Source organism: Sebastes fasciatus, chromosome 7, assembly GCF_043250625.1.
Source record: "Sebastes fasciatus isolate fSebFas1 chromosome 7, fSebFas1.pri, whole genome shotgun sequence".
NCBI classification, from domain to species: Eukaryota; Metazoa; Chordata; class Actinopteri; order Perciformes; family Sebastidae; genus Sebastes; species Sebastes fasciatus.
The window spans coordinates 36,275,097-36,300,855 of NC_133801.1; the positions used below are offsets into that span (position 1 = coordinate 36,275,097).

Below are 25,759 nucleotides of genomic sequence, written 5' to 3' on the forward strand. Positions count from 1 at the left end.
GAAATTTTGAGCTCCACAGCAATCCCTTGTGCATAGTACTGTTTTATCTATCAATGTGTGCCTGCAGTTATTACTCACTATAGTCACTCAATTTCAGATGAATTTGAACTAAATCAGCAGCTCTATTAATGGCAGTTGTTGCTGTTGGGATTTCATTTGAATAAAACATTTTCTTAGTTGTAGTAAGACAAAAAAAACAACTTCTATTGATACACTGACAAATTTTGTAATCATTCACCATAAGACTTGGTAGACATGGTATATGTGTCACGGTTATGGTTTTAAAGGTGTACACAAACGCAGACAGACCGAGTAGGCAGGTGAATTCAACAAAAGATGAGCCTTTTAACATCCAAAGCTGAAGCAACAAAACAAAGTTGACAAAAAAACAAAACCAGAGTCCAGTTCCGAGGAAAACAACAAAGTACAAATGAAACACGCTGCGTCCCAGCCGGAACAGGCGATGGCTGTGGCCCAGCCGGAGCAGGAGGTGCCTGGGGCCCAACCGGAACAGCAGGTGATGGTTGCAGCCCAATCGGAACAGCAGGTGAGGGTTGTGGCCCAACTGGAACAGCAGGTGATGGTTGCGGCCCAACCGGAACAGGTGATGGTTGTTGCCCAACTGGAACAGCAGGTGGTTGCGGCCCAACCGGAACAGCTGGTGGTTGCGGCCCGACCGGGTTAGCAGGGGTCGGCCGGACCCCGACAGGAAACGTGGAGCAGGGTTCGGCCGGACCCCTGACAGGATGAAAGACACAGGCTTTCCAGAGAGTAAGCATCGTGTCGAGAGTTTCACTACAAATATTTCCCTTTTTCAGGGCACAACACAGACACAAGAAAACCCAAATCCAAGAAAACCAAATCACTAATAGAGAATTAATAGACTAAAAGGAGGAACGTAAGATCTAAACAAAAAGGAAAGAAGTCCAAATGTCCTCTAGCACAGCCAGACCATGACAATATGAGCCCCAAAAATATCTCATTCTGCATACAGTTCCTTTACGCCAAAAATGCTTAATATCAGAACACTCAAGTGTATGTACATGCAAATAACTATATGTGGTAATATAATTTTGTATTAATAAAATTAGCATATTGGACTAATATATTGGATTATATGTATTATATTGCATACTGGAATCCATTTTAACTGACAGCACCTCCTATTTACCAGTTTCTCCACTAATGTGCAATTAATTACAGTATAGGTCCAAATCAATGTGCATTATCTTTATAAGATATGTTGAACAGAGCAACAAGTTTGAGCAGGAAATGCTGCTCTATTTGGAGATTGGAGTTGGAGTCATGCTCGGTCTGCTGTAACTGGGGCAGAAAGTGGAGCGTTACCAGCTAGATATAGTTGGGCTCACCTCTATGCATAGCACTGGCTCTGGACCAAACTCCTGGATAGGGGCTGGACTTCCATCTTTCTAGAGTGGCCCAGGATGAGGAAACAGCAGTAGCCTCCTATTCAGTAAAGAGACGGGCTGAAACAGAAATACCTGAATGTAATTCCAGTTCTATGAGTCAGTCGTAGCCAATCATCACTCTATATTACAAAGTAAATTAAATAATGTAAACGCAGTTACTGTAGGTGTATATGGTAAAGCATGATACGGCCTTATCATAAACAGTACATCCAGTGTTGTGGTGGTGCTATCAACAAATGAAATCATGATGCTGAACTATAAATAACTATAAACAAAACCTACACTGCAGGGATCTAGTCTACTGCAGGATTTCCGTTAAGTCAAGTCAAGTCAATTTTATTCATATATAGCCCAATATCATAAATCATAAATTTGCATCAGGTGGCTTTACAATCCGTACAGCATACGACACCCTCTGTCCTTTGACCCTCGCAGCGAATGAGGAAAAACCCTTTTAACAGGGAAAAAATGGAACAAATCTCAGGAAGAGCAACTGAGGAGGGATCCCTCCCCCAGGACAGACAGTGTTGCAGAGAGAAAGGCTCTCACTGTTTCTATGCACCAAACAGCAGCTCAGTGTCTGGCTGTCTTTAGATGGGGTCCTGCTCGGGGACTTTAACTCTAACATGGCAGCCAATTAGACTGTTATCAGGCCATTAAATAGGTGTTTTCGGTGGTTATAAGCCCTGTAGATGGTGGGTCAGTAGGGCCCTGCTAAACCCAATATTAGGTTTTATCATCCATTCAAATGGTAGATCACCAAAGGAATGTGTAAAAGAAGACGGCAGCAACCTCTAGCGACTGTAGTATTTATGACAGGTTTATGTCAGTTTCACTTTTGAAATTGGTTTAAAGTTTAAAACTTATTTTAAGCCAAAACACAATGTTTTTCCCTAAACTTAACTAAGTGGTTTAAAAGGTCACCTATTATGCAAAATGCACTTTTTCATGTCTTTTAAACATCAATATCTGTCCCCAGTGTGTCTACAGGCCCATCTTGTATAATAAAAGACCATCCTCTCTCTTTTTCTCCTGCTCCATCTCTCCGAAAATGGGTCTGAAAAAACGCTGAGCAGCACTTCCTTAAACTAGTGACGTCGGTAACGATTTCCAGGCCACTTAAGGGTTTCCTGTTGGAACGGCTAGAACCTCCAGCTAGGTGACCCTGAGAGCTAGTGGCTCTCTTGCCATCCGCCTCGTAACTATAAGCAAAGTCTGCTCCTACTTCTGTTAGTCTGCAAGAACCAGCAGAAACTCCCATCATCTGAGATAAATATAACATGTTCTTTCACAAAGGCTTTATGTAATTACACTGTTTAAACAGGTGATGTGAAAAATGTATTTGATGTCATGCATGTAGAAGAGTACAGGTAGTAAATAGTGACTGTAAGCAACACAACACATTTCTGTTTCACAGTCAAACTTTATTTGAGTAGACAGATGACAATATTAATTATACACAGCATTTTTAATCCCACCTTCAGTTATGTTGACATGGTACACGATAAAGTCTATTCCAGCATGGTAAACTACGGTGAGTGTAACGTTAACCGGTCTGTAGTCATGGTAACACAGAGACAGCTCCTACAGTAAATAATATACCATTACTCTGATTACTTTACTACGTTTATCAGGTGTCATTTACCAGAAATAATGAACTGACTACTGTTTCACATCTTCTATTCTCCACCCTGATGTTCACTGTGTTTACACACCGTCACATGTAGCTACATGCTAACATGTTAGCTCTGTAATGTAGCTACATGTTAACATGTTAGCTCTGTAATGTAGCTACATGCTAACATGTTAGCTCTGTAATGTAGCTACATGCTAACATGTTAGCTCTGTAATGTAGCTACATGCTAACATGTTAGCTCTGTAATGTAGCTACATGCTAACATGTTAGCTCTGTAATGTAGCTACATGCTATCATGTTACCTCTGTAATGTAGCTACATGCTAACATGTTAGCTCTGTAATGTAGCTACATGCTAACATGTTAGCTCTGTAATGTAGCTACATGCTAACATGTTACCTCTGTAATGTAGCTACATGCTAATATGTTAGCTCTGTAATGTAGCTACATGCTAACATGTTAGCTCTGTAATGTAGCTACATGCTAACATGTTAGCTCTGTAATGTAGCTACATGCTAACATGTTAGCTCTGTAATGTAGCTACATGCTAACATGTTAGCTCTGTAATGTAGCTACATGCTAACATGTTACCTCTGTAATGTAGCTACATGCTAACATGTTAGCTCTGTAATGTAGCTACATGCAACATGTTTTCTTCTCCTCTGGGATGATTCTGTCGGTCATTTCTCACAGATGGATCTGTAAAGACAAACGTAAAACAGATTGTATGTTTACGGTTTACAGAGTTTATGCAGAATGTAAATACTGAGCTAACTAACAGAGCTATAAATAGCATTATTTACCTGAGAAAAACCGTCAGGAAAACCTGGAATCTGGACCGCAGATGTTGTTCATTTCTCGCCGATTTCGAATCAGATTCCTCTGATAACGTGCGCTGTGTGAAGTTTCTGGTTTATAAACTTTTAAGTAGTTTATATGTGAATCTTTCCTGCTGCTTCTCTCTCTGTAGCTCACGGCGAGCTGCAGGGAGGGGGAGAAAGTGACTGTGTTGAGGGCTTTTGATTGACAGCAGAGGACAGGAAACGCTGACCAATCAGAGCAGACTGGGAGGAGACAGGCTCTGAATCAGGGTTTTGCAGTCTGGCATCATGAAGGTCTTAACATTTTTTTGATCAAATTTGTGGAGGACTGTGGATCTGATTAATTTGTGAGGAAGAGTACATCAACATGTAAAACATTACATTTCATGTTACCACTAGGTGGCCCTATGACTGAGTCAAACTTTGCATGTGGATGTCGTCACACAGGGACTTTTATCAGGCATGAGAAATTTGGAGGAGATTGGTTAATGTAAGACAGAGTTACAGCAACTTCCTGTTTTTTGGCGAAAGGCGCTTTTTCGCTGCCACGCCACGGCAACATAGTTCGATAACTTTTTGATCTTTGAGCAACTTTTCATCAAAAAGGTCTTAAGACTGTACTGACCTAATTTGGAGTTGATCGGGTCAAATTTCTAGGAGGAGTTCGTTAAAGTACAGGATCTGGAAATGTAAAAAAAATGACCTAATATTAAAGATGGCCGACTTCCTGTTGGGTTTAGGGTTGGGTTTAGCCCAAGCACCTTGTTTTTTCGCTTAAAGACATATAATAAAAAATAATAATAATCCTTAGAAGAACAATAGGTCCTCGGACCCGACGTTGTCATTGCTCGGGCCCTAATAATAATAAGAATCATTTGAAATTCAATAGGTCCTCGGTCCGACATTGTCGGTGCTCGGGACCTAATAATAATAATTTTATTTATATAGCACCTTTCAAAACAAGGTTACAAAGTGCTTTCCAATAAAAGCATGATAAAAATAAATAACACCAAGAACTTAAAATCTAAACAAAATAAAATCATATAAATACAAAATAAAATCATATAAATAGTTACAGTGCACCATCAGTTAAGAAAAAGCCATAATATAAAAGTGAGTCTTGAGAAGAGATTTAAATGAAGATACTGAGTTTGCCTACCTGATATCCTCAGGTAGGGAGTTCCACAGCTGAGGGGCCCGGACGGCAAAAGCCCGGTGGGTCACCTTTGTTGAGAAGTTTGGATTTTGGAACTGTTAGTAGGGCCCTGCCAGAGGATCTCAATCATCGATCAGGCTCATAGGGAGTCAGCAAATCAGCAATATAGGCAGAAGCCAAACCATTCAAGGCTTTAAAAATAAGCAGTAAAATCTTAAAAACTATTGTAAAACTCACAGGTAACCAGTGAAGGGCAGCAAGGATCGGTGTGATGTGGTCCCTTCTCTTGGTACGAGCTAAAAGCCTGGCAGCAACGTTTTGTATTAACTGTAGTCTTTGGATGTTCCGCCTGCTGATACCAGAATAAAGTGCATTTAAAAAATCGAGTCTGGAGGTGATGAAAGCATGGATGACCTTTTCTAAATCAGCAGGGGAAAGGAATGACCTGATCTTAGTAGGCTGTCTCAGTTGGGCAAAACAGGACTGCACCACTTTAGTCCCCTGAGCATCAAATGACAGTTCAGAGTCAAAACTAACACCTAGGTTCCGGGCCTCTTTCTGAACATTATTAGACCAGGCACCCAGACTAGAGGAGAGATTCTCAATATTGCTAGTGCTGGGGCTACAGGAGGAAATGATAACTATTTCTGATTTTGGAGTCATTCAGCTGCAGGAAATTTTTTGACATCCAATTTTTGATATCAGTGAGGCAGGACAACAAACAGGACACATCGGTGGTACCAGGCTTTAAAGGGAGATCCAGCTGCGTGTCATCGGCATAGTAGTGGAAATCAATATTGTGTCTACGAATGATTTGCCTCAGGGGTAGCATGTAAACAGTGAATAAAAGAGGAGCCAATATAGAGCCTCGGGGGACCCCACAAAATAAAGGGGCGTGAGATGAGGAGGCATCTCCAAGTGTTACGGAGAAGGACCTGTTAGACAAATATGAAATTAACCAATCCAATGTAACATCACTGATGCAAACATGATTTTTCGGACAGCTGATTAAGATATCATGGTTCACAGTGTCAAAGGCTGAGCTGAGGTCAAGGAAAATTAAAAAAGAATACATGCCTGTGTCGGCCGCAAGCAGTAGGTCATTGGTGACCTTGACCAGAGCAGTCTCAGTGCTGTGTAAGGAGCGGAAACCAGATTGAAATTTCTCAAAGATTTCAGTCTTGTTCATAAAAGAAATCAGTTGAGTAAAAACAATTTTTTCTAAAATCTTTGATAAAAATGGCAGTTTGGAGATGGGTCTAAAATTACTTAAAACAGAGGGATCCAGAGAGGGCTCCTTTAAAAGGGGGTACAGACAGATTTCCCTGAAATAATGTCTAACTTGTGCATGCAGTGTCCAATGGTCACTGAAATGTAGGGCTGCGTTGACCGGTGTCCTGCAAGTAGCCCGGACGTGCTTGGAGGTGCGGGGGCCCGTTCATCGCTGCTCGCAGCTTTAATTTTGTAGTGGATTTCTGTGCTATTCATGGATTGTTCATAATGATTAGGCTCTGCATTGTGCATTTCTTTTCTATAATGGCACAGTTTCTAGTAGATCATGCTCTATATACGATTAAATATCTATCCCACAAGTTATTCATCTGTAGGAAACTTTTCAAAGGCAAAGAAGATATGGCTTCAAACCCTTCTTGCTGTGAAGTGACAGTGGTAGAGGCCCTGTTTCAGAAAGCGGGAATAGAGAAAACTTGAGTTTCCCACATCAGGCTTAGTCAACTCAGAGTTAAGGCTTAGACTCAGAGTTTGTTAAACCTGCTTTCTGAAACGGGGCCCAGTAGTAGCCACAAAGCCATATCACATTATTTTAGGATCAGGTAATACGGCAACAAAAGAGGACCCATCAACACATCAAATACTCATAGAATCTTTTGATTTTAATAGCTTTATAAATAATGTCTTTGTGACAATACAAGATCCGCCGACTGCCATACAATATATATGCTGGAGATTCGATAATCAATACACACATCATCGCTCAAAAAGTGGCAGCCATTCACTAATCAAATAAATAGTCATAAATAATGATTTATGCAACATTAAAGAATTGCAAATTGTTGACAATTTATTTCATTCCCTTTTCAGATTTTGATTTTCTTTGTGTAAATTAAAACATGTAAACATCTTAAAGGTTTAAAAAAGAAGGGAGACATAATAGGGAAATCAAACATAGAAAGCTCAAAGCTTTCGAAGGTGAAAGCATACATTTATTGTTTTGCTGTTTTCCAATATCTCTGTCTATTTGTCTTAGTCCTCTCGTAGATAAGCCTCATGCACCTCACGCTCTGCGCCATCCTCCAGAAAGGAAGCATATTCTGCCATCCTTTGGATCTCTTCTACTTTAGTCTCGGCCAACTTCTTATCTGCATCCGCTGACAGTTTCCGAGCTTCCCCCACCTGCGACTGGGCCACCTGAATGTTTGTCCTTACTGTGATGGAACCCTGCTCGGCTCCTGGAAACACAGACGCAAACACGTTCAAGGGTTGACATAACACCAGCTTAAGTTCAAACACAAGATGTGGAGCGTAAGAAGGCACTCTGTCCGCTATATTCATTTTGTTTTAAATAAAGCTGTACTGAGTGACAGCATCTGATCCGTACACTTACTAAAGTGCAAGAGATTTAAATCTTTTCATTATTACATCATTGTAAATACAATGGTATTTCTGCACTGCATCATTCTCAAGAGATACAGCTGTACTCAGCAAGACATTTTACTCACCTGAAGAGTGTGCTGCCTCAGCTGCCATTTTACACAAGTTGACAGCGTTGATCCAGGTTGACTCAAAGCGTTTGCATTCATGTAATCTGACACTAACCTGTTAGAGCAAAGAGATGAGACAAATGCAATATAATAAATGTATTTCTTTTAATTGTTTTTTGCAAAGAGTAAAAGTTAAAAAGTAAAAAGTAAAACAAAACGAATGCTGGAGTATATTCAGGTTTGTTCTCAACAACACAAACTAACCTCTGCACGCTGGCCATTGATCACCTCCAGGAACGAATCCTCTTCTGCTGGGGTCAGTTTTCCCACTGAGGCTAAATACTGTCTTTGGACAGCAATGCGTGTGTGCACAGCCTTTTAGCAAACAGAGGGAGGACAGACAGTCAGGGACAGTACAGGGCAATATTTAAGATGAAAGTCTGGATTTGTACATGTGAAAACATCTTATCAAATGCAAAAACATAAAGGCACTCTGAAGTCAGTGTCATTTCTTGAAGGTATTATTTTCACCATGAAATAATAGAAAAATGTAGAGATTCAAATCATGATGATTGTGTCAGGTCTATGCCCATTTTCACTTGTGGACAGTAATGATTTAACTCTGTATTGTGGTGCTGTGCCTTCTCATGCTACTGTTTAATGTAGTGTGGGAATATTTTCTGCCAAGTGATGAATTTAACTCTCAGGCTGGGGTTAGCAATTGTAAGTTGTGGATAAAATGTTTCACATAAGATGAAAACCTACCTTTGAGTAGTCTGTAAGGGCATTTATGAGAGCCAAGGAGGTCTGGGAGAGGAAAGTACTTGAACTGTCTGTAACCAATGAGGCTGCTCTTCTGATCAGGGAGTCATGAGAGAGGTTTTCCATTTGCTACAAATGGGGGGAAATACAGTATTTGAACTCCTTCATTCAATTTCTCCATGTAAAAAATATGAAGAACAGGAACATACATTTTCCAAAAGACACAAGATTTGTGCAGCTGCAGTCCATCGGTCTCCGGTAGGAGACTGACCCACCTGTGTAAAGGAGCTAGCATAGCACCCACGGCCAACACTTAAAGGTGCTATGCTCATGTGTGCAGTATCTGTCTGTTCACCCAACTTCTGGACTCCAGGCTTCCTGCTGCTGAATAGGACACTCTCAGATCTGCTGTAGAAAAATTGGATAGAGTATAACCCGGATATCAGTCATGAACAATGGTATTTCAGCTCAAAGTTTTGCAGTGTTGAGTTATAATCTTATAGTTGTAATCTGCTAAATCTACAGGCAATGTCTGAGAAGTCAAACTTGAAGTTAATATAAATAATTCATATAATCCCCTGAAAATGTAAAAAGCTTGTTTTAACTCAAGGAAAATAAAAGATAAACAATCAAAACAACAAAAAGATCTAGGCTACATACTATATGGCATTACTTTATTATTCATGACCTACCTTAGGAAACGGATACAGGCTGCTCCTCTCCTGAGCACACTCTTGTTGGTCCGCAGCAGTGAAATGTCTGTCTGATTTCGCAGAAATCCTCCGGCAGCACGGCTGGCACACACTGAACACTGACCAACAGCTTGCATTTTGCAGATTAATTTGATCTGCTGCACTTGAAGAGTGTATTTAATATTATGTATGTAAAAGTAGTATCTGAATCTGAAACTAATCCTCTGTACACTCGTTTGTCTTTGTAAAATCAGAGAAATAATCTTGTTCGATGCTTGCAATCTTTCAGTCTGCTCGACGATGACTGACTGTCATGTCCTGCAGGTATTTGTAAGGCCATTTCATTGCGTAAAAGGCATTGATCTGTTGACTCTGCCTGTAAATGTGCGTACTTGGCTTTATCTGAAAAAAAACCACGAGACAGGAATTACGTACAGGTTTCTCTCTCTTGCTCTACTGTGTGTGTGTGTGTGTGTGTGTGTGTGTGTGTGTGTGTGTGTGTGTGTGTGTGTGTGCGTGCGTGCGTGCGTGCGTGCGTGCGTGCGTGCGTGCGTGCGTGCGTGCGTGCGTGCGTGCGTGTGTGTGAGTGTGTATGCATGAGAAAGAGGACCAGTTAAAGTCCAAGTTGTAATAAACCTTTTAGAGAAATGAAGACAAATTTCTATCGGACCTTAATCTGAAAATTGTCTTTTTTTCTTTCAAAGGTTTGGATTGGAAGTGAACCAGGCTCATTATTTGGGGGTGTTGAAGTTTGCATCATGCATGAAATTAAAAGCGGCTCCGGCATATTTTACAAACCACATCTAATTAACACAATGTGTTACTAAAATTAAAATGATCATGGTATTTATTTTCTCTATCATATGCTTGAAAATGGCTGGAGCCATTTTGTGCTATAAAAACTGACACTTGGCACCCCAAGAGCTCCATTTATTTTTAAGTTAAAAATCAGAAAGAAGGACTAAAGAAGCAAACCACAGGTATGTACGGGTCATTGTTGTGAAAGAAACCCCGACGCGAAGTGGAGGGTTCTCTCATTGCCCTGAAGGGGATTCTTTCACAACAATGACCCGCTAGCTGTACATTATCCCGCTCATTACACCGCTACTTACTTAAGAAATCAATATTTTGACATAAAAACGGTCCTCCAGAGTCCGACATCAGAACTGCATCCATAGCAACGGTCTGCTAAACATAGCAACGGTCTGCTATAAAGAAATAACAGACCGTAGAGCACTGTGATTGACCAATCAGAATCGAGTATTCAACACAACTGTGTAATAATATCCTATAGACAACGTAGATGTGGAGTATTTTATTAAGTCAAATATATAGTGCCAACTTTTGGGGGTGTTTTCGATACCAATATTTTACTTATACCCACAGTCTTCATCCGGTGAGTCAGACTAAGCGGCTCCAGGCTACAATAGCCGCTACTAACATAACACACCCAAATCTCCAACTGAATTGTTTGCATTGTGGGTAATTTAGGTAAAAAAGACTATATCTCTGGTTCTGCTGCCTCGATTTTGATTCTTTAACCTGTCCATCATCAGCCTGATATGCTACAGGAATGCAATGCTCTTCTTGTAACCACATTTGTATTGTTTCTTTTCCTTTTCACCCCTCTCCACCAGAGGAGTAGAGGACAGCCTTTTCATTCAACAATATAGTGCAGTGATAAATTGTCTAAACACACACAAGCAAGGTTTCCTTCCATAACTATCACTTTCAAATAAAGGCAAAAAAGCTAAAAATAAATTGGAATCTTTAAAAAAAAAAGACGGCCTCATGAACAGCACTTTGCTATAATGGAGGTGTAAATGTAAGAAAGAGCATACGAATTTTAATACACACAGTGCTTAAATTGCACCCTTACTATACCCCTCTTCTCAGCTTTGCAGAAAATAGCATTAATTCTGTCTGCTGAGGTGGCGTCTGCTGGGGTTTATATGCAGAAAGTTTGTTTAGGACACAGTTTTTGGTCCAATCCCCTGCAGTCCTGATTACTGACGCATAACTTGCGTAAAGAGCAGACAAGCCCCAGTGAGCTGCTCTCAACAGGGTCAACTTGTTTGCCAAACATATGAGAACTTCATGTTGCACAATTACACTCAGGAGCTTTACGTTAATAATCTACCAGTCTGTTAATTACTAAGCAGGGGATACGAGACGTGCTCTCTAACTGTGCTCTGGAGATATCGCACAGTACCTCACTCCAGTGCTGCACATCATACGTCATGTACACTACAGAAACATCTCTTTATGGGTTTCATCATCTTCTTCAAAACAATACTGATGTTGCACCTGAGAGTTACGTCTCTACTGTGATTACTGACTTCAATAACACAAGAGTGTAACAATGGAACAAAAGATAATGCAGTACATCACCATGTTTCGTGTCAGATCACTGTTTTTCAAGGTGTGTGTGTGTACCTTTTGCACTGCAGCTCACAAACTTCTGAGCAGTCTTACACATACAGTATAAACAAACCTAGAACCTGAGGTACTGCATTGTTACTAACAAAAATGTATATGCTATATTCTGAGAAATTGGATTCAGGTTAATTCTGGTAGAGTACTGAGATACAAAGCTTCAAATATTTGGCATCCAACCCAGTAAAAGTATTATCTACTGTTTGTCTTTCTAATTTCATTAAACCCCAAAGCTTTGTTAAAGAAAAACCACAGAAGAAATGCAGAAGCATGAACTAACATGATTAGGCCTATTTGTAAAAGTTTTGATTTAAAAAAAGAAAATCTAAGATTGCAGTTTATAGTTTGGCATATGTTCTTGAATCTCTAATCCAGAGCAATTTACAAGTACAAATAGTACAGTGACCATCATTTCAGGATAACAAGCAGAAACATACAGTCCTGAAATGTACAGTACTGATCTTTGTATGGACTGTCAACCACATATACCCCCCTCTCTCTGGTAACATACTGTATGTTCAACCAAACAGACTTTACAGCCAACTCAAGTGCAATGTCCTTTACCCGACTTAAACCATGAACCTGCCATACACCTGAAAGTAACACATCTTGTTTACATGTCCAACATTGCTGAGTTCATATACAGTATGTTAACAGTCTATTGAACATCTGAATGAATTTGTGGCACAAAGCTGTTTAATTATCGACTATCTTATGTAGGACTAATGTGAAGTGAATTCTGGGTAATTTTTTTTTTTTTCAACTGAAAAACATGTCTGACTAAGCATCCCCATCAAAATGCCAAACTCAAGGCTTCAAAATGGCAGTCCACAAACCAATGGGTGACATCACCGTGACTAAGTCCACTTCTTATACTGTGACAGTCTACTGTATATACTTAAAAGTAGCAATACCACAGAATAGTGAAATACTCAATACTTCAAGTAAAAATCATGCTTTCAAAATTTTACTGGAGTAAAAATACAGTATGTAAGTATTAATATCAAAATATCCTTAAAGTACCAAAAGGAAAAATACTCATTATGCAGAATGGCCATTACAGAATAATATGTATTATGATTGGATTATAATAATTCATTCATTAATGTGTAATGGGTTACAATTTAGATTTTCTTCTAACTCACCAGATGTAGACTGTGGGTATAAAACTGGCATTGGCTGGCTATTTCAGCCAGCATTCTCCTCCGCTTCCGCTCTCTTTTGCAAGGGCACCGTTGCTACAGCCATACAAGTTGATTATGATTGGTGTAAAGAAAGACAAACAAGCTTGATCATTTTTGGAGCCAGACCTTTCTTTAGCTGACAAAGTGCTGTGAGGATCTGGCAATGCAAGACTACAATCTCAAAGATCTCCATTTCATTCTCTTTGGCGGCTGGCACCTATAGCCACAACCGGTAATTGCAGGTGCGTTTTTGGATCCCACTTCCCAGAGATCACGGCTTGTGATTTTTCCCGGAAATGCAGGAAGGTGCCCACAGACATCCATCCATTATCTGTAAGCGCTTATCCTATTCAGGGCCGCGGGGGGGCCGGAGCCGATCCCAGCTGACATTGGGTGAAGGTACACCCTGGACAGGTTGCAAGGCTATCACAGGGCTGACACATAGAGACAGACAACCATTCACACTCACATTCACATCTACGGGACATTTATGCCCAATTCCAAACCCCCCCCTACACCCTCTCCCTACCCACTTCCACTCCGTTTGCGCATTCACGTGGAGGGTCCGGCATATTAAGGGCCATTCCATACCAATCACTGGGGAGTGGAAGTGGGTTATAAAACCCTCCAACAGCGAGTCTGCATCGATGCCGACTAACCAGCTGCCCTTACTGGCGACGTGCAACGCCGTTTTGTGTTCGTCATGGAACACGATCCAATGTCAGTCCGTGTGACTACCAGTACAAACATTTACTGTAAACTGTTCAAACTGATAGACATTTAATTTATTGTGGGAATGCTGATTCAGCATTCCCAGTATTGTTCTTCAAATCTTTATTCAACTTCTTCCAACTATTTCTTCCATACGTTTTTTGGCCTTTAACTAGTCCTGCATACTTTCAGCTACAGAAACCATTCAACTATCAAAATATTCAGCTCTTTAAGGACATTAGTGCTATATCTTGACTTGTTTCAACTATTTATACTTTTTAAAATATTAAGCTTTTTCCAAATTTTTTTTACAATGTAACTCAATGGAGAAAATCTTCAAATCCTCTTAAACCTACTCCACTTTGAAATGCTACTGCTTTTGAATACTTTCAGCTACAGACTTCATTTAAACTTTAAACGGGTTACAAGTCTTTGAACTATTAAGCTATGATTCAGCTTTTTGATAACTTTTACAGTTTTTCATTTATCACAGTTTACGTTTTATGAAATTTTCAGACCATTTCAGATTTTATAATGGGTGTGTATTGCGTGGATCGTTAAGGGCTAGAGTGTGTGACATCATCGTTACAGTGCGGGAAAGCTTTGAAATCTTTTGAAAATTTTCTGAACAAATTGCTCCGTAGCCCACAATGTTCACTCTTAATAGATAATGTTTTCATCAAATTGTAGGAAATTTAGTGCCAGTCGCAGTCATGTAGCTATGGAATCAGTCGGACTTACACATTTGTCTCTAAGGTCCCAAAAGTGAGAGTAAGTCCAACAAGCCGCTCCATAGAGAGCAATGTTAAATCAGACGGGAAATATCTGACAGAAAGTTGACAATGGCACTTTTCTAACCTGCTCCCATGATCCTATTTTTGACTCCACACACAAAAAAAAATGACATCAATGCGTTCGGCAGACGCTTCTCTCTGATGATGACATTATTTTGCCGATTGGACTCACGGTTTTTGTCTGAGAGACACTTTTATGACATGTATGTCTCTGATTAACTCCTATTATAAACGGTCTCATTGAGGGTGCAGTGGCCATTGCCACGGCAACGTTTGATTGCTGCTAGACAGCTGATTCACATTAACCAATCAGAGCAGGCTGACTAACACACACACACACACACAAACACACACAAACACACACACACAGACGGTAACTGTATCTTAACAGGGAACTGTTAACTACTACTACTACTACTACTACTACTACTACTACTGCGGCTTCTGTTCCTACTGATTCTACTACTACTACTACTACTACTAAAGCTGCTGCTCCTTCTGCTACTAATACTAGTACTACTACAGCTGCTGCTCCTTCTGCTACTACTACTACTACTACTACTATTACTACAACTCCTATTGCTACTTTCCACCCAAATACCACTTTCTGTGTAACAACTTGTAGATTTTAAAGGATCATTCAGTGAAAATACTATTTCTGTCCAAGCACTTATATTTTTAAAGGTTTATTTCACCCAAATACTAGTCTCTCTCTCTCTCTCTGTCTATGTTTGTGTTTGGCAATGCAGTTCATATGTCTGATATACATACAAAGCATTTCTTCTTTACGCCTATTCAAGAAAATTCAAATTTACCACTTTTGACGGTATTACAGTTTAGCTTCCAGCTTTTCTAGCAATGTATTTCAGCTCTTAGCTTCTTTAGCTAATGCAGTTCAGCTTCCAACTCTGCCAGTTGTACATTTCATCTTTTAGGGTTTTCAGCAGTGCAGTGCAATGCATTTGAGCTTTAACATTTTTAGGCAAGTCATTTCACATTTCTGCATTTTCAGCAATGCTTTGCAATAAATTTCAGCTGTCAGTATTCCCAAGCATTTTCAGCAGGAAATGCATTTTCTAGTTCTACTTTATTGTCATGTACAGACAGCAGCAACATAAAGTAAATAGATTGTATTTAGGATCAAATATACCCTTGCCTAGACTAGAAAACGGTAGACATGTTCATTAGATTGTAAATTGTTGTATATTGTATGTATGTATACAGTATATATATATATATATATATATATATTGTTGCATTCTTATAAATGCATGCATTTATATTATTTGCGTAGATCCTATTTTTCAGCATTATTATTTGCACTGTTGTAATATATATTTCTTATTTATATTTTCTTATGATTTCTCTATTTTTATATATTTATATTTATATTCTAGAATTGGAACAAAACGTAACTCAATTTCCGCCCCGGGGAGAGGGAAGTTCAACCCAAAGTGGCTGCTGTATTGTTACCCTCCACCTTAAAGAAGGGCGCTTCATTCAGCTGTGAGTGTGACTACAAACAGAGTGCACTCCACCACAGAGTGGGAGGGTGTAGGGGCCGGATTGGAATTGGGCCTTTGAGTCAACAATGAACCTAACCTGCATGTCTATGGACTGTGATAGGAAGCCGGAGAACTCGGAGGAAACCCACACTAACACGGGGAGAACATGCAAACTCCAAACAGGGCCCCAAGCCAGATTTGAACCTGCAACCTTCTTGCTGTGAGGCTCCACCGTGTAGCCCCGCCACAGACATCCAGTTCATAAAATTGCAAATGCAAGAGCCTTCATCAGTCGGCCATAGGCTCAATCACCATTGTGTTACCTCATTCACCGATAAAGTGACTTAACAGACATTTATTTAAATTAAAATCTTCAAGATTATCACTTTAATGCTGTAGGTGGTGAAGGTGGGGCTAATTTGAACAAATTTATATGCAAGTTTAATCTATAATTATACATCAAAATCTATTTTTTTGATTATGTTTTGTATTCATAATCTGAATCTGCATGGTAACTAGTTACGAAAGCTTTAAAATAAATGTAGTGTAAAAAGTTATATTTGTCTCTGAAATGTAGTGAAGTATAAAGTATATATAAAGTATGGAAATAATCAAGTAAACTACAAGTACCTCAAAATTGTGATTACTGTAAGTAAAGTACATGAGTAAATGTCCTTAGTTACTTTCCACCACTGGAAATTGTTTTTTGCATTAGACTAATCTTAGAGCAAAACTAGGACAGTACTAACACTACAGACCAGTCTAAAATATCTTTGTGATGCTTTAAGAGTCAACAGTGAACTTCAAGTACATCACCCATGACCAACATAAACTGGGAATCTCAACACCACACACAGTTCTTTAATTAGTCCTGCAGTGATAGACTTCACGTTACTGACAGTGACATCTGCAGCTCACAAACTCCGTTCTCCACACTTAACTCCGCACTAAATCTAAACTAAAGTTTAAAAAAAAAAGGAAAAAAAAGTGTTGAGGGTCGCTGCCAAAACACTTTGATCAACAGTTCACAAACTGCATTGTACAGGACACAGCTGGAACATCTGACCCAACTCACTTGAAAGTGTCCACTCAGCAGAATCACTACAGTGCCAATCAATATGAGAGCTCCCTTTTCCAGCTGGAAAAGGCTCAGTTAAAAGAAACTGCCCTGAATCAGCAAAAAAAAACTACTTAAAGGGACATTTTGCAGCTACCAGCGTGGTTGTCCAGTATGTCGTGGAATTATATTTCCCCAAAACAGTATAACCACTTCAGTGCCATTCATTTTCACAGATGTTCACCAGTTCAGAGTCTCTGCACAGTGTGTCCACAAGTATTGTATTACAGGAGGGATATTCAACATTGAGGCAGTCAGATTAAGCAGTTTCCCACCAAACAGGGCTGCTTTTGATCGTGCAGGATGGAAAAAATTAACTAAATCCACCAGTTTATGGTCATTTGGATGGGTTTTCAAAATGTTGTTACCTATATACTGAATTGCATAAACAACAAATACTGTAGGGACATCTGCAATGGTTGGGTGGATTGTTCCATCACTCGGTTTTGAGTAATTACGGCGCTTGAAACTTTTTGTTAAAAGGTGAACCGAACACATGATCACATCGATTTTTCTTGTTATATGATGTTAATACAGGTGTTTTTCCAACAATACACATATTGTGTGTAAAACAGCCTTTTCTGCTAAAAATTAGCTTGTATTTATCCACTTGGATTTGAATATTCAGTTTTGACGAATTCCTTTGCCCTTCCCTAACAAAACTGGAAATGATGAAATAGGCAAGATGCAGAAGTCTATGTTGTATGTCAACTGCCGTGGCTAGTATAAAAATCTGAACACTGGCTGACCATGGCCAGTTTGTGCCTCTCACACCAAGATGCGTGTGGCGCTAGTGAGCATTTGCTGCTGCATTTAAATATTCAAATAAATATTTATATTTCATATTCATTTTAAATATGCTGGGGGAGAGGATTTCAGCAGATTTTGAAGGTGTAAGAATTATTTTGCAGATTGATTTTGCAGAAAAAAAAGAATGCCTCCGCAAGCTCAATTAGATAATATTGTGATGTGAATGGGCTGATGAACTGAGTGGACAACAGGTGTGCCTGATTGCAGGCGCGAGAGACGCTGATTGTGAGAGACAAAAGGCAGTCGAGACAGGGGAGTCGAGGTTGGAGCATCTGTTAACGGCGGCTTGGCACTCTGCAGGCGGGAGGGATCGTTTGTAGCTGTTAGAGCTGCCGGCGAGGAAGACAGCCAGATAGGGGGTTAGTGGTTCCAATGTGAGGAGGGGAGGTTTGTTGCCTCCTGTAGGTAGTCAGGGCCGGGCCATAGAGAGTGCAGTAGCCGCCAGCGCTCCCTGTGCTGACCCACTGAAGCAGCAACGATGCCCAGCAGCCACCCTTTCTTGTGCGGGCTCCCCACAGCGACGACAACGCCAGCTGTGTTCCATCCACGTCCACGCCGTTCAACGCAGCCGCTCCCCGGGGAGTTGGACAGCGTCCCAAACGCAGACCCCGGGGGAGGGTCTCGCCAACCAGGCGAGCTAAGTACATTTATTTAGATAGTATTGTGTTCTATGTTTAGACGTTTTTTAATAGTGGGGAGGGATAGCAGCTGGGAAGATCAGTCACGATCCTGAATCCGGAGCTCTTACCTTAAAGTGGTGACTTGTGTATTGCCGTGAGTGTGCAGTGTGGGTTGACCAGTGTTAAATTGCAGTGCCTCCAGTAGAGGGTGATAGCGTGCCGTGTCCGAGTGGTGTGCCTTAAGCTAGTTGTCTAGCCCTGTGTTAACTGTGTGATTTCACATCTGTAAGAGCTTTGGATGCTCAGTGGGCTTACAGGTCCCTCCGCGTATCTCTCCTCCCTTTTTATGAATTGTTAGGTTTTGATAATAAAGATTGACTATATTTGGTATACATCTGTATTCTGTTGTTATTTGAAGGTTCTGACTTAGTGGCAGTGTTTTCCTGCCACATCCAAACGAAACCCATATTTATTACACTGGTGGCAGCGGTCGGATAAAATATAGAATGTCAGAACCTGAAAATAACCCACCTCGACCTGCAGTGGCAGGTACGAGTCAGTCAAACATTCCCTCATTGTCTAACAGTAATAGTCAGACGGTGACTCTTCATCCAGTCTTTATGCCTGAGACTTTTACTGGTAACGTTACAGGACGAGAATGGGCTGATTGGGCCGAGCAGTTTGAAATGGCTGCTGATGTTAATAATTGGGATGAACCCTTGAGGTTGAAATTTATGGGGCTCCTTTTGTCAGGTAGAGCTCGTGAGGTTTACAGTGGGTTGTAAGAAATGGCTAAAGCTAACTATGTCTTGTTGAAAGAAGCAATGGGTAGATGTTTGGACCCATGTGATAGCACCGACTGGAACAGGGCTAACTTTTCTTCTCGGCGGAGGCCACATAATGAAACCGTGCGAGAATTTGGAATTGCCCTGCAGCGGTCGGTTGTTAAAGCATATCCCTTTGCAGACCTTAACACACAGGACCTGTAAGCCAAAGACCATTTTATTGCGCATGTGGGAAGTGGAGATTTGCGTGTCAGCCTTCGTAGTGCTAAACCTGCTACACTAGAAGATGCCATTAACCTTGCTGCAGAGCTTGACCTCATCAGAGGCCTAGAGAATGGTTGCTCCACCCCAGATGCTAGGGTGCGTGGGGTCGCTGAGAAGTCTGCCAGTGATGAACAAGTTGATTCGCTGCTCAAGGTTGTAGAAGGTTTGCGACAGGAAGTTAAATCTCTGCAAACCTCTGTACAGGCACTAGCAGACCCAACTAAATCGGCCCCTGTGCCTCCAGGTTTGGGTCCTTCACCCCACTCAGTCCAAACTCGTGTGTCCACACCTAAATATGATGTTGACCGCAAAGGGGGATGCTGGGAGTGTGGATGTAATCGGCATATACGACGTGATTGTCCTTATCTGCAGAAAAACTAGAGGGGGCGTGCACAGAGGGCCAAATGTCCGCCCCCCCTTCTCTATCCACTGTGGCCCCTGATAGCTTAAAGGGTGGTTCCGGCTATCGTAAAGCTAAAGTAGGTGGGTTTGACTGTCATGTACTTGTAGATACTGGAGCCTCATGCTCCGTCATTCCTAAACAACTGTGGCTTTCTGTTACTAAAGGAAAATGTGAATTGGGAAATTATGCGGGCAAGGCTACAGCAGCTAATGGTGGGGGGATGCATATTGTAGGGTGCTGGCAGACTGTATGTCAGTTTGATTCCCTTGCGCTTGTTGCCGAGTTTCTAGTCTCTGATATTCCCTCGGAAGAGATTCTACTTGGTTATGACTTCTTGTCGCAATATGGTGCTGTGGTTGACCTCGGGAAGAAGACTTGCCGGATTATGGGCAAGCTATTTCCCCTGGTTGATCTTAACCCATCATTAAAGCCCCAGGCAGTTGTGGTTCAGTCTGACACAGTAGTGCCCCCACGCAGTGAGGCCATCATTTGGGGTCAGGTCCAGAGCGGGTGGGGGGATTATACAGAGGGAATGCTGGAACCCTCCACCTCCCTCTCTAAACAGTGACCTATTGGTAGCTTGAGTGGTCTGCAAAGTTGAGCAGGGCTTACTGCCGGTACGTGTTATCAATATGACCAATGATGCGCTAACACTAAAGAGTGGCATGAATGTGGGTACACTGTTCACTGACATTGAGGTGGGAGATGAAGTAGAGCAGTATGGGGACAGTGCAGAAAGAGACAACTTGCAGCCTTGGTTAGTCGACATGCTTATGAGCCCCTTTGGGGTGGAGGAAAAGGGCTTTTCCCCTGGGGAACTCGAGGCAATTAGACAGTTACTGCACCACAACACCTCGGTGTTTAGTCAGGGGAAGACTGATTTAGGCAGAACTCACTTGACTTTACATAAGATTGACACAGGGGAGGCTAGGCCTCCCCTAAGCTGCAACCACATAGGGTTCCCCTCCACCTACAGCAAGAAGTGACTGACAATTTAAAACAAATGCTGGCCGGTGGTATAGTTCGTCCTTCCTGTAGCCCATGGGCAGCACCTGTAGTGCTTGTAAAAAAGAAGCAGGGTGGGTTGCGGTTCTGTGTTGACTATCGGAAGCTCAATGATGTTTCTAGAAAGGATGCGTACCCCCTTCCTAGAATAGATGACGCCCTGGATAGCCTTAGTCATGCTTGCTGGTTTTCCACCCTAGATTTGGCGAGTGGCTATTGGCAGGTAGAAGTGCATCCAGAAGATCGCCACAAAACTGCTTTCATTACACGCGAGGGACTGTTTGAGTTTAATGTCCTGAGTTTTGGACTTTGTAACGTGCCCAGCACATTCCAAAGGTTGATGGACTTGATTCTTGCAGATTTGCAGTGAACCACTTGTTTGGTTTATTTGGATGACATAATTGTGTTTGGCCGGACTTTTCAAGAACATCTGACGCACCTGGATGGCGTGTTTCAGAAACTCCGGCAGGCCAACCTTAAAGTTAAGCCATCCAAGTGTAACTTGTTTTCCACGCAAGTCCATTACCTCGGGCATGTCATCTCCGCAGAGGGGGTGATGCCAGACCACGCTAAGGTAGAGGCAGTTAGGGGATGGCCTGTCCCAAAAAATCTGACCGAGGTTCAGAGTTTTATAGGGCTAGCCTCGTATTATAGGCGTTTTGTAAAGGGTTTCACGGACATTGCTCGCCCTTTACATCAGCTTGCAGAGAAAGGGAGGCGCTTCCGAAGGAGGATTGTCAGCATTCTTTGTTGGGACGTACTGACGTGCTTGCGGTAAGCGTATTGCCTCATTTCCGGTTGCCTGTCTTTCTGTGTGCTGCTGTGTTCTGTAGCTGCTCTAGCACATCCAGGGCAATATAGTTATATACTCTTCATTACAGCGGCTAATTACCCGCTACATTTATACCTACACTAGTTCTGCTTAAGCACTCACAACTCGCTCCTTTTTAGAGACTTAACCACACATATTCAGCTCGGCTAACGCTAGCTGGGCTATCGTACCGTAGCATAACAGTAGCTTAGCAGTAGCATAGCCGTTAGCGATGGCTTCTCCTTCTCCTTCTCTCTCCTGCTCCCTGTTCTCTCTCCCTCTCCTGCTCTCTCCTGCTCTCCTGTTCTCTCTCCTTCTCCTGCTCTCTCCTGCTCTCCTGTTCTCTCTCCCTCTCCTGCTCTCCCCTGCTCTGTGTGTCTTATGTTTAGTTATTCCTCTGCCTCCTTTAGAGCTAATGGTACATGTGGTCCTGAGTTTTTATTGTGTAGTGCATTCGCTGCATTGGAGGCGAGGGTTAGCAAGTTAGAAGCCCGGTTCTGCACTTTAGCTTTAGCTTCTTCTGTAGTTAGCCAGCCCCTAGCCGGTGCAGACCGGCCAAGCTTAGCTTCTGCTAGCAGTCCCCCGGCAACCCCCGAGCAGCCGGGAGGCTGGGTGACTGTCCGAAGGACGCATAGTCGTACCCTGAAGCCCACGGTTAACCACCAACCGCTTCACGTTTCTAACAGATATTCCCCTCTCAGCGACACACCCGCTGAGAAACCAACTCTGGTTATCGGCAGCTCCATTTTGCGGAACGTGAAGTTAGCGAAGTCAGCTGCCATAGTTAATTGCATCCCGGGGGCCAGAGCGGGCGACATTGAATCTGTTTTGAAACTGCTGGCTAAGGATAAACGTAAATACAGTAAGATTGTTATTCACGTCGGTGGTAATGACACCCGGTTACGTCGATCGGAGGTCACTAAAGTTAATGTCCAATCGGTGTGTGCATATGCAAAAACAATGTCGGACTCCGTAGTTTTCTCTGGTCCCCTCCCCAATTTGACCAGTGACGACATGTATAGCCGCATGAAGTCATTCCACAGCTGGCTGTCGAGGTGGTGTCCAGCAAACGATGTGGGCTTCATTGACAATTGGAACCCTTTCTGGGGAATTCCTGGTCTGATTAGGAGAGACGGCATTCATCCTACTTTGGATGGTGCGGCTCTCTTATCCAGAAATCTGACCAAGATTGTTGGTGGAACAAATCCATGACAAACCAGGGGTCATTCCAGGACGCAGAGCTGTAGTCCTACACACTTCTCTGCGCTTCCATTAGAGCAGTTACCCACCCATAGCTTAACCCCAAACCTAACTGAGACTGTGTCTGCCCCACCTAAATTAATTAAATCAAAAGTAAACAGAAGAGGAGTTAAACATAACAATCTAATAAAATCTAACACTAGCACTGCAATAAAGCAACAAAAGAGGAGAATTAAATGTGGACTCTTAAATATCAGATCTCTGTCATCTAAAGCTCTACTAGTAAATGATTTAATATCAGATAATCACATTGATTTATTTTGTCTTACTGAAACCTGGCTGTGTCAGGAAGAATATGTCAGCCTAAACGAATCCACTCCCCCGAGTCATATTAATACTCACATTCCTCGAGACACCGGCCGAGGAGGTGGAGTTGCAGCCATCTTCGACTCAAGCCTATTAATAAACCCTAAAACTAAACTAAATTATAACTCATTTGAAAGCCTTGTTCTTAGTCTTTCACACCCAACCTGGAAAGCACTACAGCCAATTTTATTTGTTATAGTGTACCGCGCTCCAGGCCCATATTCTGAATTTCTATCTGAATTCTCAGAGTTTCTATCAAGCTTAGTCCTGAAAACAGATAAAGTCATTATAGTAGGTGATTTTAATATTCATGTGAACGTTGATAATGATAGCCTCAGTACTGCGTTTATCTCTTTATTAGATTCAATTGGTTTCTCGCAGAACGTGCATAAACCCACTCACCGCTTTAACCACACCCTCGACCTTGTTATGTCATATGGCGTTGAAATTGAACATTTAATTGTTTTTCCACAGAACTCTCTTTTATCAGACCATTATTTAATCACTTTTGAATTCTTATTACTAGACTATACACCATCAGATAAAAGTGTGTACACTAGATGTCTATCCGATAGTGTTGTAGCTAAATTTAAGGAAGCGATTCCATCAGCATTAAATTCAATACCATGTCTCAATATAACAGAGGACTCGTATGTTAATTTTAGCCCTACCCAAATTGATCATCTTGTAGATAGTGCTACAGACTCACTGCGAGTCACACTTGATTCTGTTGCCCCTCTAAAAAAGAAGTTAGTAAAACAAAGGAAGTCAGCTCCATGGTATAACCCTCAAACACGCAAATTAAATCAAGCATCGAGGAAACTGGAAAGGATATGGCGTTCCACCAAACAGGAAGAATCTCATTTAGTCTGGCAAGATAGTCTTAAAACATATAGGAAGGCTCTCTGTGATGCCAGAGCAGCCCATTACTCATCATTAATAGAGAAAAATAAGAACAACCCTAGGTTTCTATTCAGCACTGTAGCCAGGCTGACAGAAAGTCACAGCTCTATTGAGCCATGTATTCCTACAACCCTCAGTAGTAGTGACTTCATGAGTTTCTTTAATGATAAAATCATAACTATTAGAGACAAAATTAATCACCTCCTACCGTCAACTGGTACCAATTTATCCTCAAACTTAGGAACCTTAGAAACAGCTGTACAACCTGATATATATTTAGACTGCTTCTCTCCTATCGATCTCCCCAAATTAACCTCACTGATCTCCTCATCTAAATCATCTACCTGTCTCCTAGACCCTATTCCAACTAGACTGCTTAAAGAAGTTTTACCTCTAGTTAGCACCTCTTTACTGGATATGATCAATGTGTCTTTACTAACAGGCTATGTACCACAGTCCTTTAAAGTAGCTGTAATTAAACCTCTTCTTAAAAAGCCCACTCTTGATCCAGAGGTCCTAGCCAACTTTAGACCTATATCTAACCTTCCCTTTACCTCCAAAATACTCGAAAAAGTAGTTGCCAGTCAGCTGTGTGACTTTCTACAGAACAATCATTTATTCGAAGATTATCAGTCAGGATTTAGAGTGCACCATAGAACAGAGACAGCACTAGTGAAAATTACAAATGACCTTCTAATGGCATCGGACAAAGGACTTGTCTCTGTACTTGTCTTGCTAGATCTCAGTGCTGCTTTCGACACCATTGACCATGACATCCTATTACAAAGACTGGAACATTTAATTGGCATTAAAGGAACTGCACTAAGTTGGTTTAAGTCCTATTTATCAGATTGATCTCAGTTTGTACATGTCAACGATGAGTACTCCATGCACGCCAAAGTTAGTCACGGAGTTCCACAGGGTTCTGTACTTGGACCAATTCTATTTACCTTATATATGCTTCCCTTAGGCAATGTTATTAGAAAACACTCCATAAACTTTCATTGTTATGCAGATGATACCCAATTATATCTATCGATCAAGCCAGACGAAACAAACCAGTTAACTAAACTTCAAGCATGCCTTAAGGACATAAAAACCTGGATGACCTGCAATTTCCTGATGTTAAACTCAGACAAAACTGAAGTTATTGTACTAGGCCCTGAGCACCTCTGAAACAAATTATCTAATGATATAGTTACTTTAGATGGCATTGCCCTGGCCTCCAGCACCACCGTAAGGAATCTGGGAGTTGTCTTCGATCAGGATATGTCCTTTAACTCTCACATAAAACAAACCTCACGGACTGCCTTCTTTCATCTACGTAACATTGCGAAGATCAGGCACATCCTGTGTCAAAATGATGCAGAAAAATTAGTCCATGCATTTGTTACCTCTAGACTCGATTACTGCAATTCCTTATTATCAGGCTGCTCCAATAAGTCTCTTAAGACTCTCCAGTTGATCCAGAATTCTGCAGCACGTGTACTGACTAGAACTAGAAAAAGAGATCATATTACGCCTGTATTAGCTTCTCTGCACTGGCTGCCTGTAAAATCCAGAATAGATTTTAAAATTGTCCTCCTCACCTACAAAGCGCTAAACGGTCAGGCCCCATCATATCTTAAA

At 41.4% G+C, this 25,759-nt stretch overlaps 2 protein-coding genes across 3 annotated transcripts; one reads left to right on the forward strand and one right to left on the reverse strand.

Annotated features, from left to right (window-relative positions):
• Positions 1-6,913: 6,913 nt before the first annotated feature.
• On the reverse strand, positions 6,914-9,512 carry LOC141770692 (diablo IAP-binding mitochondrial protein-like). 2 transcript variants are annotated; one of them, XM_074640527.1, is made up of 6 exons: positions 9,217-9,512; positions 8,800-8,929; positions 8,528-8,653; positions 8,027-8,137; positions 7,781-7,877; positions 6,914-7,510 (listed from the first exon to the last, which is right to left on the reverse strand). In XM_074640527.1, the coding sequence occupies exons 1-6, from the start codon at positions 9,351-9,353 to the stop codon at positions 7,305-7,307; spliced, it is 807 nt and encodes a 268-aa protein (XP_074496628.1). In that variant the 5' UTR covers positions 9,354-9,512; the 3' UTR covers positions 6,914-7,304. The 2 variants fall into 2 exon arrangements, with proteins under 2 accessions (XP_074496628.1, XP_074496627.1); XM_074640526.1 differs by having other exon boundaries at positions 8,800-8,932; positions 9,217-9,422.
• An 8,739-nt stretch (positions 9,513-18,251) lies between these two features.
• Positions 18,252-24,700, forward strand: LOC141770710 (uncharacterized). Its single transcript, XM_074640556.1, has 3 exons — positions 18,252-18,414; positions 21,276-21,424; positions 21,869-24,700. The coding sequence occupies exons 1-3, from the start codon at positions 18,252-18,254 to the stop codon at positions 22,871-22,873; spliced, it is 1,317 nt and encodes a 438-aa protein (XP_074496657.1). The 3' UTR covers positions 22,874-24,700.
• The last annotated feature ends 1,059 nt before the right edge of the window (positions 24,701-25,759 follow it).